Consider the following 14,029-nt stretch of genomic DNA (forward strand, 5'->3'; position numbering starts at 1 on the left):
ATATTAGATTCTAATGTTGTAATATTTGCCACCATATATATGGCTAACTACACATGAGATCATGTCAACTGCAATCTGGGGTGGGGGTGGGGAGAGGGAAAAAAAGGCCCTTTAGGATATCACAAATGTGGTTAGAATTGTCTAATTAGGTCAACACGTGATGGCAGTGGTGTCTTCACCGCTTATTTATTACTCCATGGCCTTCAATGGTTTTTCTCTCCTAAAAAAAAACAAAAAAACAATCCATCCAATGACTGATGTGCTATATCTGAAAGCAAAATGATTATTTTCTTACAGGTTATTTTCACTTGTGATATGCTAACATCAAAAATGTGAGACTGAACCCTCAATGACTTGTATGATCTACTCTTGAAGCATCAATAACGTACATGCAAAAACACAGTAGCATTAAAACCTGCCATCCTCCATTGATCACCTTCCCCAATAAAATATAACGGACTGTCAATAATACGATAAAAGGAGCACTGTAGGTGGGTTAATGAGCATCTTTGCGCGTAGACATGAAATGGATGCATCGTACTTCGATAAGAAAATAGAATCCACTGCTAGTTAAAAAAAAAGTAATGATCATTTTGAAAATGTTCTCATGAAGTATCATTGTTTTGGAAGTAGAAATACGAGTACAGTTCCTATATTCGTTGCAGCCCCGATTAAATAATCGAATGCCTCTTGCGTGTGTAAGCGGTTTCATTATTACTACAGCGCCATCTAATGAATTACCTTCCATTAGACCTGAACGAGCACTCTTAAATCTGAATTATGATATCCTTCCCAATATTGCCAGACAACCCCACAGTGCAGTGGCCCAAAACGATCTCCATCCATACGCACGGCTCCATCTTCGGTGACACATAAAATGCACACTGGCAACCACCAGCTACTTATTACCCCTCATAAACATTTAGTACCTCTGCGCTTCATGTAAATTAGCATAGCATCAGAACGATATTAACATGGCCGCGGCCTTGCCTTATCAAAGCGCTCTGTGATCCCGGGGCCCCCGTGCTTCAGTCGGGAGACGTCAATGTGAGAACTGAGAGTTTCCCTCGAGAGAGAGAGCGAGACAGAGAGAGAGAGAGAGAGAGAGAGAGAGAGAGAGAGAGAGAGAGAGAGAGAGAGAGAGAGAGAGAGAGAGAGAGAGAGAGAGAGAGAGAGAGAGAGAGAGAGAGCGATTTGCTACATGATAACGATTTGTGTTACACGGCCTCATCATGGCGCCTCGGAGCTGTACTGCTCTAAATGGACCGCAGCAGATGTTTGGTAACTGCAATCACATGGGGCCTCATCCCACGCTTGGTTTGCAAATATTTGCTAAGTGACTTTAATATTGGATTTCCTCCAGTTTTTCTTCTTTTTTTTTCCACAAATATGGAAGGAAGCAATTCTGCTTCCTAACAACGAACGGACGGTATTTGCTCTGTTTCCTATGAATAAAATGTACAGTTTTGGGACTTCAATTACTCATGACCCTCCAATTGTAGCATCTGCTTCCCCCCGGGGAATTAATTTATAGAAATTTTGTGTTTGTTGGTTGTTGCCTTGGTGGCCCGGTGGTCGACTGGTTCGCGCGTTGCCCTCACAGTACAGAGTTGCAGGGTTCGATTCCGGCTCCGTCCTTCCTGTGTGGAGTTTGCATGTTCTCCCCACGCCTGCGTGGGTTTTCTCCAGGTACTCCCACATTCCAAAAACATGCGTGGCAGGTAAATGGAACACTCAAAATTGTCCCCAGGTGTGAGTCTGAGCGCAGATGGTTGTTCGTATGCGATTGGCTGGTGACCAGTTTGGGGTGTCCCCCGCCTACTGCCCGAAGAGAGCCGGGATAGACTCCAGCATGCCACGCAACCCTTATCACTACAGATATATACATATTCACTTTCTGGATCAAGATTTTGGAGGGTTAATATCAGATCTTTCTTCTTTTTTTTTTTTTTTTTTACAGTGTCACGGTTTCTCATCACATCAACGGGAGCCCTGTATATCCTGGATGTCCAAATGGAAGATGGACTTTACAACTACAGGTGTATGACACGCCATCGGTACACAGGGGAAACCCGACAGAGCAATAGTGCCCGACTCATTGTTTCAGGTAATTAAAAACACACACCCACACACACAAAAGAAGCTTCAGGCAATTTCAAGTGGTGATGTGCTGACTAACACAACTCAAACTGATCTATGACATTAGCCGGCTTGAAATAGTTTTCCTGTGATCTAGATTGTGTGAAACCACTTTTTTCTGCTATGGTATATACAGTAGGTGTCACCTAAACATATGTATGCCTGTAAAAAAAAAAAAACATCTTAAATGAATATGAATAGAGCAAGAGAATAAAAACACTTGCTTCAAAGAGGGTTTGGCATCTGATAAAGGTCATTAGATTAACACTGACGTATTATGAGGGTAGAAAGGGTGAGAGCAGAATATGCCCTTTCTAGAGACATGGAAAAAAATACTTGTCATTTTTGCACACTTGAAGTGACACTCTGCAACATCTCAGGCGCTCGGGATGTTAATGACACTAATTAATGAGATGCATCATGGTAAGAGTGTGAGCGTTTTTCATTCTCTCCATGTATTAGGAAAAACGGCATTGTCATGTTCGTGTTTACACTCACCCCATCCAGTTTCTGGCTACTTGCTGTGTCAAATCTATTTTAAACTATTTGTATGGTTCGTATCATGCCGAGCAGCAAAAAAAAAAAATGCGTTGACAGACCTCAATTTCAATTTTTTTCTTTTGCCTTCTGTTTTAGTTTTTGTAAACTATAATATCCTTGTCGTACATGCGCACTCGGATACATGTATATATTTAAAAGCCTGCAAAAAGCCAAAGAAAAAGCAAAACATTTACATTTCCTCCATGAGATGTTTGGTTGAACCCCAAATTCACTGAAACCATCCTTTTGTTGTCTCGCACCATAATAAGGAAGAAAGCCGGCCATAGCCACTGACAGATAATATAACTCTTAATAAAGTTGAGTTTTACACATCGCATGTGAGCGGTAACAGCACTTACAAGCTCGTACTTCTGCTTTTTGTAGATCCCACCAACTCAGTGCCGCACATTCTGGACAGCTTGGAACGTCGTGAGGTGATGGCTTCTCATCGAGTGGAATTACCGTGCAAGGCCTCAGGTCATCCTGCACCCAAGTACCGCTGGCTGAAGGACAACCGGCCCCTTGAGCCCGACACCAGATACCGACAAAGTGTGACAGGGTTGCTCATCGAGAGAGCCCAACCCAGCGACACGGGCACATATGTCTGTGAGGTGTGGAACGGCTATGGCAACGCTGAGGTGGTTGGCAGGCTCCTGGTGAAAGGTCAGTGCCGAAACAATTGGGTTTCATATTCTTAACCCAACCTTGGATCTTTTCGAAAAAAAAAAAAAAATAACAACAACAACAATTTGGTGGCCTCAGGAAAAATCGATAGCTGTTCTAGAATGGGGAAGTTTAAATGAAATATGCCGACCCTTCCACAATACAAAACATGCTGGTTTATATAGCGCTTTCACAACAGCACAATTTGCAAACCATACAATTTTCAAACAGTATCACAACAACTCACCAGTATAAGCTAAAAATAAAAGTACCGTATTTTCCGCACTAAAAGGTGCGCCTTCAATGAATGGCCTATTTAGATTTTTTTTTTCATATATTGGACGCATTGGATTATAAGGCGCAATCTACAATGCGTCCACTAGATGGCGCTGTGCTCCTTCCGTTCGACTCGAGAGGCGTTCATGACCGCCTCCAAAAAACGTAAATTAACGATTACTTCAATGAAACTACGAAAATTGAAAATAATGAAAATTAATTTTGTGATTTCTCCGCTTGATTTTCTGTTTTGATGCATTAATTTCAATTTGCATAGTTTCATTGATGGAATCGTGAATTTACGTTTTTCAGAGGCGGCCATGAATGCCTCTCGAGTCGAACGGAAGAAGAGAAGGCAGGGAGACGGACAAAGACGTACTGTACCTGAATTTGTTGAGACTGTGAAAACTGTGTGGTGTCATAAAGTCTGACACCACAGCTCTCCTTTTTTAGGAGCTGCAATAGAAACTTCCTTACTAAAGCAGCGACACAGTTCACTGAACCAACAGCAAGTTATAACATTGCAAGCATATCTCTAGCAAGGAGCCATCTTGGGGTCGACATATTCCCATAATGACCATACACAAGGCACACCGGATTTTAAGGCGCGCTGTGAGCTTTGAAGAAAGACTTTTCGTGTACCTTATAGTGCGGAAAATACGGTAAACATGGAGTTGCAGCCGCCACCCGTCTGGGAACATTTTTCAATGTTTGAAGGTGGATAAACACTCTCACTTCTGGCACAAAAACAGAGTGAATACTTGCAAGATGACTTCTGAATCCACCTCGTCCATCTGTAACTGTCAGAACTCACAAATGCTCCTCTGGATTGATTTGAGCAAATAGGCGGCAAAAACATGAAGCCAACGGCCAAACCAGAGCCTACTTTAACCCTTTCACGCACCCTGTAACCCGATAACATGATAAGCTGTCCACTTTAGTAACCGCTGTCCCTGAAAGGTTTAAGATGAGATACAGAAGGACCAAACACCTAATAATAAATATTAAAAGCCGTGTTGCATTCTAGACTTAACCTGAAAGACTCAAACTAAGCCAAAAAGTTAGGAATGAGGACGTACAGGACATGCGTGCAATGCGGGCACATCTTATAATCAATTGAGTGTTTCTCCCAGAACTGATTAATGATCGCCACAATCTTGCTTAATCGACGTAAACAGAATGACTGAGAATAAGCAAAACCTACTCCAAAATAAAACACGTTTAAGTCCGAGTCAGCGGCGGTCAGAAAAGGGAGCGGTAACCATACCAAAGCAGGACACAATAGATCTGGCTCACTCTAAGTGCACCCTGAGGCCGCTTCCACACTACCACCCTTTAATTTAGTTCATTACGCTCGAGTTGTGACCGCAGAAATCCAAACTCTGGATGGTGGAATTGGTTGCAAATCTTTCAGATTTAAACATTTTACTTGACAAATGGTATGATGATCCTCAGTGGAATAATTGTGACGCAACTGTTTTGTACCAATATCGTAGATATACATCGGACACTGTTGACCTGCCAAACATGTTTATTTTTGCATTCATGCAATTAGTATGCTGTCATCTATGCTCATTCTGCTGCATTGTTCGCTTGAGATGTCTGATAGGCAGACCTGCAAGGTGAATGCGCCTCTTTGCAAATGTGACTTTTTAAATGATTATTTTTCTCTACACTGTGCAGATTTCTTTTCACAATTGACCATCTCCGATTTACAGAATCCTTAAAAGTTGTGGTGAGCCCGCGGAAGGTGAAGGGCAGCGTTGGCAGCCAGGTTTCACTCACCTGCGCTGTCACCGGTTCAGAGGAGTACCAGTTGTCTTGGTACCGAAACGGCGAGCTCATCTACCCCAGTAACAGCGTCCGCATGACAGGCCAAAACAGAGAAAACCTTGTCATGGCCGGGATGGCCAAAAGCGATGGAGGTGCCTATCAGTGTTTTGCCAGACATGGCAAGATGTCTGCACAGGACTTTGTCCAGGTCATATTAGAAGGTCAGAATCATCCCCATCATGCCCAATACTGTATTGTTATTTTTTCCTTTATTGTTTAAAATGAATGATCTACCCCATACTGTCTGGTGTTTGTAAATATGAATGTATAGCCTCCTGTAAACATCCGCTTGAACCCAAATAATATTTTTTCGATTCTTTACTCAGAGCAGAAAGAGAGGAATTGGGTTGCTGGTGATGTGTGTCGCACCAATATAAGAATCAGAATTGTCTTAATCATCCAATGATACAACAAAGGAATTTGTTTCCGACATCCGAATTGGCTGTAGTTTTCAAGATATTCCATATGTTTGGTAAAAGTGTTATTAATGCGCAAGTTATGACACTACAACTTTTCCAGCATGTCCAAAGAGTATTCATTCATTTGATCACATTTGTGAAAGATGCAATCGGTATCGGCGAGAGCCTTCTACATGCAAATTATGTTTCATGTAAAAAATCAAGCCAAAATTCAGAAAATTAGGTACTATTAACAGTGAAAACAGGTGACGTCAAAAGACTACTTTTACTCATGATCAAATTGAATTTGGCAAACTGTCATAGCGTATTAAGTATCAGTCAATTTATTGTCAAACATATTTATATTACCAAAATGACAGCCAATTGAAAGTAAGTGATGCCATTTTTTGGGGGGGGGGGACCCACCAGCCAAAAAATATTTTGGCACTCAAAAAAAAAAAATTTGCCAGTGGTATAATTTGCTATAATGTTGACATTGCCTTTTCTCTCTGATTCTTCTACCCAGACGGTACACCAAAGATTTTGGCTTCTTTTAACGAGAAGGTCTACAACATCAATGAGTTTGTGTCGCTATCGTGCACGGTGAAGGGCACGCCGGAACCCAGGGTGAGCTGGACGCTAGATGACGAGCCGGTAATACGGGACAGCCGCCATCGCATCTCCTACTACACCAACACTGAAGGCCACGTGGTTAGCCACCTCAACATCAGCCAGACCCAGGTCCCCGATGGAGGGGTGTATCGCTGCATCTGCAATAACTCCGCAGGGGCCGTCTCCTACCAGGCGCGAATAAACGTAAGAGGTGCTTGTCAGATCAACTCTTCCAACCCACCATCACATATACACATCAACATGTCTTGATTTATTCTGCGAAAATATTCTTCCTTTAATTGGACAAATATTTGAATTCTGTTTTCGGTTGAGGTGATTTTTTTTTTCCCATCAGCACAGCTTTGAGTAGATGCACTTTCGATCATCAGTCACTACTGACAGCATTATCTTTTTGAATAGCCCGCAGCCTCCCCAGCTCCCGCTGATAGGTTTATATTGGGACACCGTTAGGGTGATTTACTTTACGCTGGTGTATGACGGCAGAGCTATCTGCTCTCCGCAGGGACACGGTTCGCTGGATTGCGGTAGTCGTGTCGCAGTAATATTGGCACATTCGAGCTCTCCGTGCCTGATGCATGGACATGAGTGGTTCTCGAATGCAGAAGCTTGCTGTCGACTCACCGATGGCTTTAACTTGATTGTGTTCATCGGTGCATGATTTAAGGCTAAACGGGGCAATCTGAAAGTGACGTCGAATGGGTTGCCAAATGCAGTCAAGCAGTGAAGATTTTTCTCCAAAGGTGCCATTGAAGGGGGAAGCGTAATGACTACGTTTCACATTGTTACCTCCTGAATCGTTCGAAAGAGACTAGCAAAGAATTTGCCCAAGCTCAAAACACGTTACTGGTTGAAGTTAAAGGGTTTTTCTAACTGTTGATTACAAAAGCTCAAAATTGCTGCCATACTTTGATTGTTTTTGAACATTTTTATATAACATGATGAAAAAAGATTTTTAATGCCAGAGATTTTCCCCGATTGTGTTGTGATGTTATTCTCCGTAATGGATCTCAGAATTTTCCACACTCAGAATGAATCAAGGCATGTAAAATTCGTGGTATGTTCCAAACACGGAATACAGCTAACGTTTGCACAGCAACCCCCCGCCTCAAAATCAATTTAAGAGGGTCGTCTCTCCAATGTGTCCTTCAAGGGCCTGCCAGCATCAGACCAATGAAAAACCTCACTGCTATCGCTGGGCGGGATATGTATATTCATTGCCGTGTCATCGGCTACCCTTACTACTCCATCAAATGGTACAAGGACTCCAATTTGCTACCGTACAACCACCGTCAGCGGGCTTTCGAGAACAACGGCACCCTGAAGCTGTTTGATGTGCAGAAGGACGTGGATGAAGGCGAATACACGTGCAATGTGCTCGTGCAGCCTCAGCTCTCCACACACCAGAGCGTCTATGTCACTGTGAAAGGTATGGATTGCATCTGATCGAGTCATCGCACGCACAACATTGGACGCCAGTCAAACAAAGGTCGCACCAACATGAAGTGAATCCAAAGCAATTGTTAGCAATCTGATATGTCCAATGACTTTTTGAACACTAAATTCATTTTTATACAGAAAATAATTATAGTACATCTGAAATAAATGATTTGACAATATATTTGAGAGAAAAAGCATCTTGAAGTTTACATCATAACTTCTGCTCAGCTGCCGGTTAACCTCGCCGATCTTCGACCCACTTTTCTCCAGATTGTCGCTACGTTTCTCCATTTTCTGTTATCACTTCTATTATTTTCTTCTCTTTTCTTTCTTACCGCTATTTTTTGGGGGGGTTTTCTTCATGCTACCGCTATTTTTAGTTTTATTCTTCGTGACAGGGGTTCTCTTTGGCCTGGGGAGTCAAGTTCAGCATTCGCTTCAATGATATCTGGCGCCATCTCGCATCGTGAATGGGTATAATGTCTAGACCCCGAATGTAAGACGACCCCCACTTTTTCAGTCTTATTTCAATGCAAAAAACCGTCTTATATTCGGGCCAATACGGGAATATGAGCCGGTTTTATACTGTGATGTCATGCTTTCATATTCGTACTCAGATGTGTACGGGGGGTGCGGCGGGGGTATGCTAATGTAGGACAAACTGTAAAAAAAAAAAATCCTGTCACTGATAGCAAAGCACCATATCCATCATCCCAAGCCAGTTTATCAAGGTTCATCTGAATATTCAGGAGTGCCGAGCAGAGCCAGATGATGATAACCTCACGCGGCCTTTTTTTTTTCTTCAATGACACTGCATAAATTCAAATGTTGGATAGGCAACCCCCCACTGCCCCCCCCCCCCCACACACACACACTTTTCCCTCTCTCATGCTCTCAGGCGGGTCTTGACGTGCTAACGAGCTTGCAAGAGTGGAATCACACAGCATCGACGACACGACATTCCCCCAGCTAATTTGCCTCGAGGCTGATTTGCATTCCGCCGCTGCAGAGAGGGAGTCCCCAGGAGTCCATTATGTCCATTTTGTTGTGAATTAAATAAGCGTTGAAATGGTGCTAATTTCAATGTTATTCAAAATCATTAATTTTCATCTTGTTCTAATGATGGCTGCGCAGTCCCCGGGGAGCCACGGAGCATTAGAATGAGCATCGTACGTATGCAAGAAAAGAGAGAATCAGATGCTTCAGAGGCTATTTGCCAATTCGCAGTTAAATGTTTTGTTGAAGAGATAATTATGAGTTGCTTAGTTCAAATGCGTGCAGGCCTTGTATTCCTCCTTCAGTTCAAAGCCTCAAAAATTGGATTTCTTTTCCACAGTCCCGCCTACTATCCACCCATTTGAGTTCCCTCGGTTTTCCATCGGACAACGAGTCTTCATCCCATGTGTGGTCATGTCGGGCGACCAGCCGGTCTTCATCACCTGGCAAAAGGACGGTCGGCCAATCCCGGCAAGCCTTGGAGTAACCATTGACAACATTGATTTCACCAGCTCTCTCCGCATCTCCAATCTCACTTTGTTGCACAATGGCAACTACACGTGCATAGCACGCAACCAGGCTGCGGCCGTGGAGCATCAGAGTCAGCTCATTGTCCGAGGTGAGCGGAGCAAAACATGATTTCACAGGACTTAATGACAGATATTGATGTGTGCATTCTTTTCGTGTTTACCAATGTGTGACGTTTAGTGTGTAGCGCCAAAGCAGCTCAATACAGAAACATCGTTAGCCAATTCTGCTCATCAGCAATATACTCTCTGTATTTACACTAAAATCTGTCTTTGTGAAATGAATCACGTCACGCCACTGGAGTTCCCACAGTGTAATTTAAAAACAGTGAATGATCCCTATCATTGCAAGACCAATAGATTGAGTTGAGTCTGTTTTTTATTTTATTATTTATCCTGATTTGCAGTTCCTCCGAAATTTGTTGTGCAACCAAAAGACCAAGATGGCATCTATGGTAAAGCTGTAATTCTGAACTGCTCAGCTGAAGGCTATCCTGTTCCTACCATCCAATGGGAATACTCCAAAGGTAAACACATACACACACGTACACACACACACACACACACACACACACACACACACACACACACAAACACATACACACATGGTGTCTTCCTGCTCATATAGCTTACAGCACACACGTCTAAACAAGTTATTGTGTGTGCATATTTTTCATCCTTGAGCAAGACTGCTATAATTACAGGCTTAACAGAAATACAGCAGGGGTGTCAAACTCATTTTCGTCGTCGGCCACATCGTCGTTATGTTTTCCCTCACAAGGTCGTTGTAACTGTGAAAGCATATAAATGTGTGTTCACCTTATGTTATTTCAAAAACTTAACAAATTGATGGATAACTACATTCAAACTCAGAAGCTAATGAAAAGTGTTCAGAAATTATTCATTGGTTGATAATTGATTATTCAAGGTTGACATTCACGATTTGCTTTTGCGGGCCACATTCAATCATGTGGCGGGCCAGATCTGGCCCCTGGGCCACCAGTTTGCACATGTTACAGACAGTAACATCCACCGCCATGAGGTTGAATGTACAACCCAGCCACTCAAATCCAAATGAGGGCTGAGAGATGAGAACCACATGCATAAAAGTAAGACCTTTCTTTGGACAAAAGAAAATGTACAGAGCCACTCAAATCCAAATGAGGGCTGAGAGATGAGAACCACATGCATAAAAGTAAGACCTTTCTTTGGACGAAAGAAAATGTACAGAGGCCATGTCCCCTCTCAGCTGCGCGTGTGCGCAAAAGACAATACATCTGTATTTATATTGCGCTTTCACAACACCTGCAGCTGCAACAAAGCGCTTTGACAGAACAGGTGATGTAAAACAACAAAATAATCGAAAAATAATATAACCGGATATGTAACATAAAACAAGGGTAGTCATACTATTGAAACCATGATTCCTGCATACACTTTGTTGTTTGAAGCAACGAAAGATGAAAGAGGAAAGAATCAAAGTCTCCTTTCACGATTAGATCAGAGACGCCATGCTCAAAATGGGCATGGCATTCGTAAGTAAACAAGAAGCTGCAGCGTCCATTGATGGAAAAAAAATACGTTGGTTCACTTCTCCTCTCCCATTTAGATCCACTTCAATTTCAAGTGGCGGCTCTCAGTTCCCAACATGCACCCGCGCTGCGCGCCGACGCTCCTCTCTCGTCATGCTCAGAACTCCCCCCCCCCCCACACAGCCATCCATCCAGCCGCACCAATGCGGACTGTCCAATAGCGCCGACATGTCCGCTGATTAAAACGGGGCTGTGAAAAATGCTGCCCACCACAGGCTCAAAAAACACAACTGCCCCGGGGCTGTCAAGTGGCGACAGTCAAATAGCGCCGAACTCATGATGTGTCTCGCCTGACTTCCTATTTCCTTTGCCTCACTGACACAACACTGCAACCAAATGTTTTTATTGACCGTTCTGCCTCGCCACAAGAGGCCAGACAAATGCGATCTGAGGGGTTCGCTGCTTTGAAGCCTACCAGATTGGTTGGTTGTTTTTCATATCTCTATAGAAAGAACAAGGTTATGAAAATTATTTCTTTTCCCGTAGGTGCTGGAGTCCCTCAATTCAAACCCATCGCCCTCAACTCAGGCTTTCGCATCGAAGTGCTGGTCAATGGCTCTTTACTCATCAAACATGTGCTGGAAGAAGACAGTGGCTTCTACCTTTGTCGAGTCAGCAATGATGTTGGGGCTGATGTCAGCAAGTCCATGTATCTCAATGTCAAAAGTAAGTCTTGTAGGATAAACTACATATTTTAGACATTGTTCTCTTTGACGGGTAATTTTCCCCAAACAAATGTAAGCTTTTCAAATGACTCCTCGTCATACTATACCACTTAATTAATTAGAATTAGATCAACATTTAACTCTCAAGCGCAAAGCTGAAGTGAGTTGAAGTCAATTTTGTTTTGTGACTCGTGCTTGCTATGTTTTTTAAAAACATTTTTTTTCATCAACAAATCCCACGAAAGACACAGATTTCATTACTATGAGAAAATATAGCATTTATCTTTTCTGCGGGTAAGGACTTAGCTTCCCTCCATTAATCCCTGAATTTTGCATGCTGCCAAGATTTGCTTTGTGGAAAACATGAATGACGGATAAAGAAAAAAACAAGTTGAAGAAGTAAGGGTTACACATCTGCCCTGACATTGTATATTACATGCAGTATGGGTTCTAATTTGCACACAAGATCGGGGATGCAAGACAGTCTCAAATTACCCATGTCACATGCGCAGCCGACTACCTCATCTACAAGGGGAGATCTTGCAGTTTACCAGCTGCCAATGTCATTCACGGACCCCAGCAAGTCTATTTCTGTTCCCGCAATGTCAAGCATGGCATACTCACTCAGACTGCCATCATTGTTATGTAAATGACCTATGCTGCTAGGATTCGTTAAGGCTCCGTCTATCCCATCAAGGTGCATACGCCCTGTTACGTCCAATTTGACCTGCGCAAAGTCTGCCAAAATATCGAAAGAGAGAAAACTCCACCCATGCACACAGTTGGACTATATTCACCCATCCATCCATTTTCCAATCCGCTTTATCCGCACAAGGGGTGCTGGAGCCTACCCCAGCCATCTCCGGGCAGTAGCGAGGGAGTGGGGGGGGGGACCCTGAACCAGTTACCAGCCAATCGCATGGCACACAGAGGCGAACAACCATCCGCGCTCACACTCACACTTAGGGACAATAGAGTGTTCAATTAGCCTGCGATGCATATTTTTGGAATGTGGGAGGAAACCCGAGTACCCGGGGAAAACCCACGCAGGAGAACATGCAAACTCCACGCAGGGAGGTCGGAGCTGGAATCGAACCCACAAATCTGCACTGTGAGGTCGACACATTAACCCCTGGACAACCAGGCCGTCCTGGACTGTATTCTATATTGTATATTTCATGAATAAAAGACAAACCATTCACTAACATTAATGAATTCAACAATTTACTCCAAAAGCCTCCTGTGTCAATTAGAGGTAAAACAAAACAATAATTGCAGCAAAAAAAATGTTTGCTGTGCCATACCTTTAGTAATGCAGTACTTTTTGGTCATAAGAATACTATCCCTATGGTGAAATTGAATTATAACGTAAATACAGTTCATTTCGCAGTATTCAAGATGTACAGTAGAGCATGCCTGATCGATTGAGCTGAAATGACAAGGCTGTTGATTTATTTCTGTGTGTGTGTACGTGTGTGAACGTGCAATTCTCAACCAGTCCATTGAGGCTTGGCACTCATTTCGATCAACCACAAGTAGATGAAACTTGTGCCCCTGTGGATCTTATCAAGCCACAGCAGAGTACTCCCTGCTGAGCTCCTCGTTCTGTCTGCCAGCCTGAAATAAACAACAACAAGCAAGCACTCCTCATGTCCCTCCTTGTCATGGCCCGTCACAGAAACATGCACACAAGTGAAACCTCTTCATTCACAAGTCATGCCGGCGTTATTTCACGTACAAATTGTTCTTTTACCACACTTATAGCATGATAAAAGCTAGCCAATCAGGACGCTATCAGAGAATCTTCTGAATCAATCGTAGTCCAGTACAGTACTTTGTAATGTCATTTATTTTTTTCATGTGCATTGACACTAAACAAACCTATACTAGGTGACAGCTCGAGACAACTAGTATCACTGTATTCAAATTCATTTAAAAATATTATTCATGTCTCTTACATACAGTTATGGACAAGAATAGGTTTGCAGAACACTCATACTTCCTGCATAATTGGCTTACTTTGGGAGATGCAGCACTGTGGCAAACAAAAAATAATAATAATATTGTCAAAATATGTAGAAGTGGTTCATAAGCTATGGATGAACCTTTTTGCCATCCTTGATGAACGAGGAAGCAGCCTGCTAACGAGCAAATACATGGACAAACATGAACATATACTGTATCCACAAAAGCATTTTCATGTGTTTGTGGTTTTGCTGTGTTGCATTATAGCTAAATAAATAAATAAAGTGTGGCAGTCCAAAAACAACATACAGTAAACCAGTACTATGTTAAAAAATCCGCTGTTGTACTGTGTGTGTGTGTCCATG

At 42.8% G+C, this 14,029-nt stretch overlaps 1 protein-coding gene across 4 annotated transcripts in view; it reads left to right on the forward strand.

Moving 5' to 3' along the window:
• The window catches only part of dscama (Down syndrome cell adhesion molecule a), a 105,355-nt gene that overhangs the window by 62,013 nt on the left and 29,313 nt on the right, over positions 1 to 14,029 (forward strand). For 3 of the 4 annotated variants that reach the window (XM_052047722.1, XM_052047721.1, XM_052047720.1), the window contains exons 4-11: positions 1,961 to 2,107; positions 3,064 to 3,342; positions 5,337 to 5,612; positions 6,376 to 6,672; positions 7,633 to 7,908; positions 9,256 to 9,534; positions 9,850 to 9,969; positions 11,521 to 11,700. In XM_052047722.1, the coding sequence (XP_051903682.1) occupies positions 1,961 to 2,107; positions 3,064 to 3,342; positions 5,337 to 5,612; positions 6,376 to 6,672; positions 7,633 to 7,908; positions 9,256 to 9,534; positions 9,850 to 9,969; positions 11,521 to 11,700 (1,854 nt within the window). Of the gene's footprint in view, positions 1 to 1,960; positions 2,108 to 3,063; positions 3,343 to 5,336; positions 5,613 to 6,375; positions 6,673 to 7,632; positions 7,909 to 9,255; positions 9,535 to 9,849; positions 9,970 to 11,520; positions 11,701 to 14,029 lie in introns of those variants that run through there. The other variant, XM_052047723.1, reaches the window with a different exon arrangement.

Source organism: Hippocampus zosterae, chromosome 16 (genome assembly GCF_025434085.1).
Source record: "Hippocampus zosterae strain Florida chromosome 16, ASM2543408v3, whole genome shotgun sequence".
Lineage (NCBI taxonomy): Eukaryota > Metazoa > Chordata > Actinopteri > Syngnathiformes > Syngnathidae > Hippocampus > Hippocampus zosterae.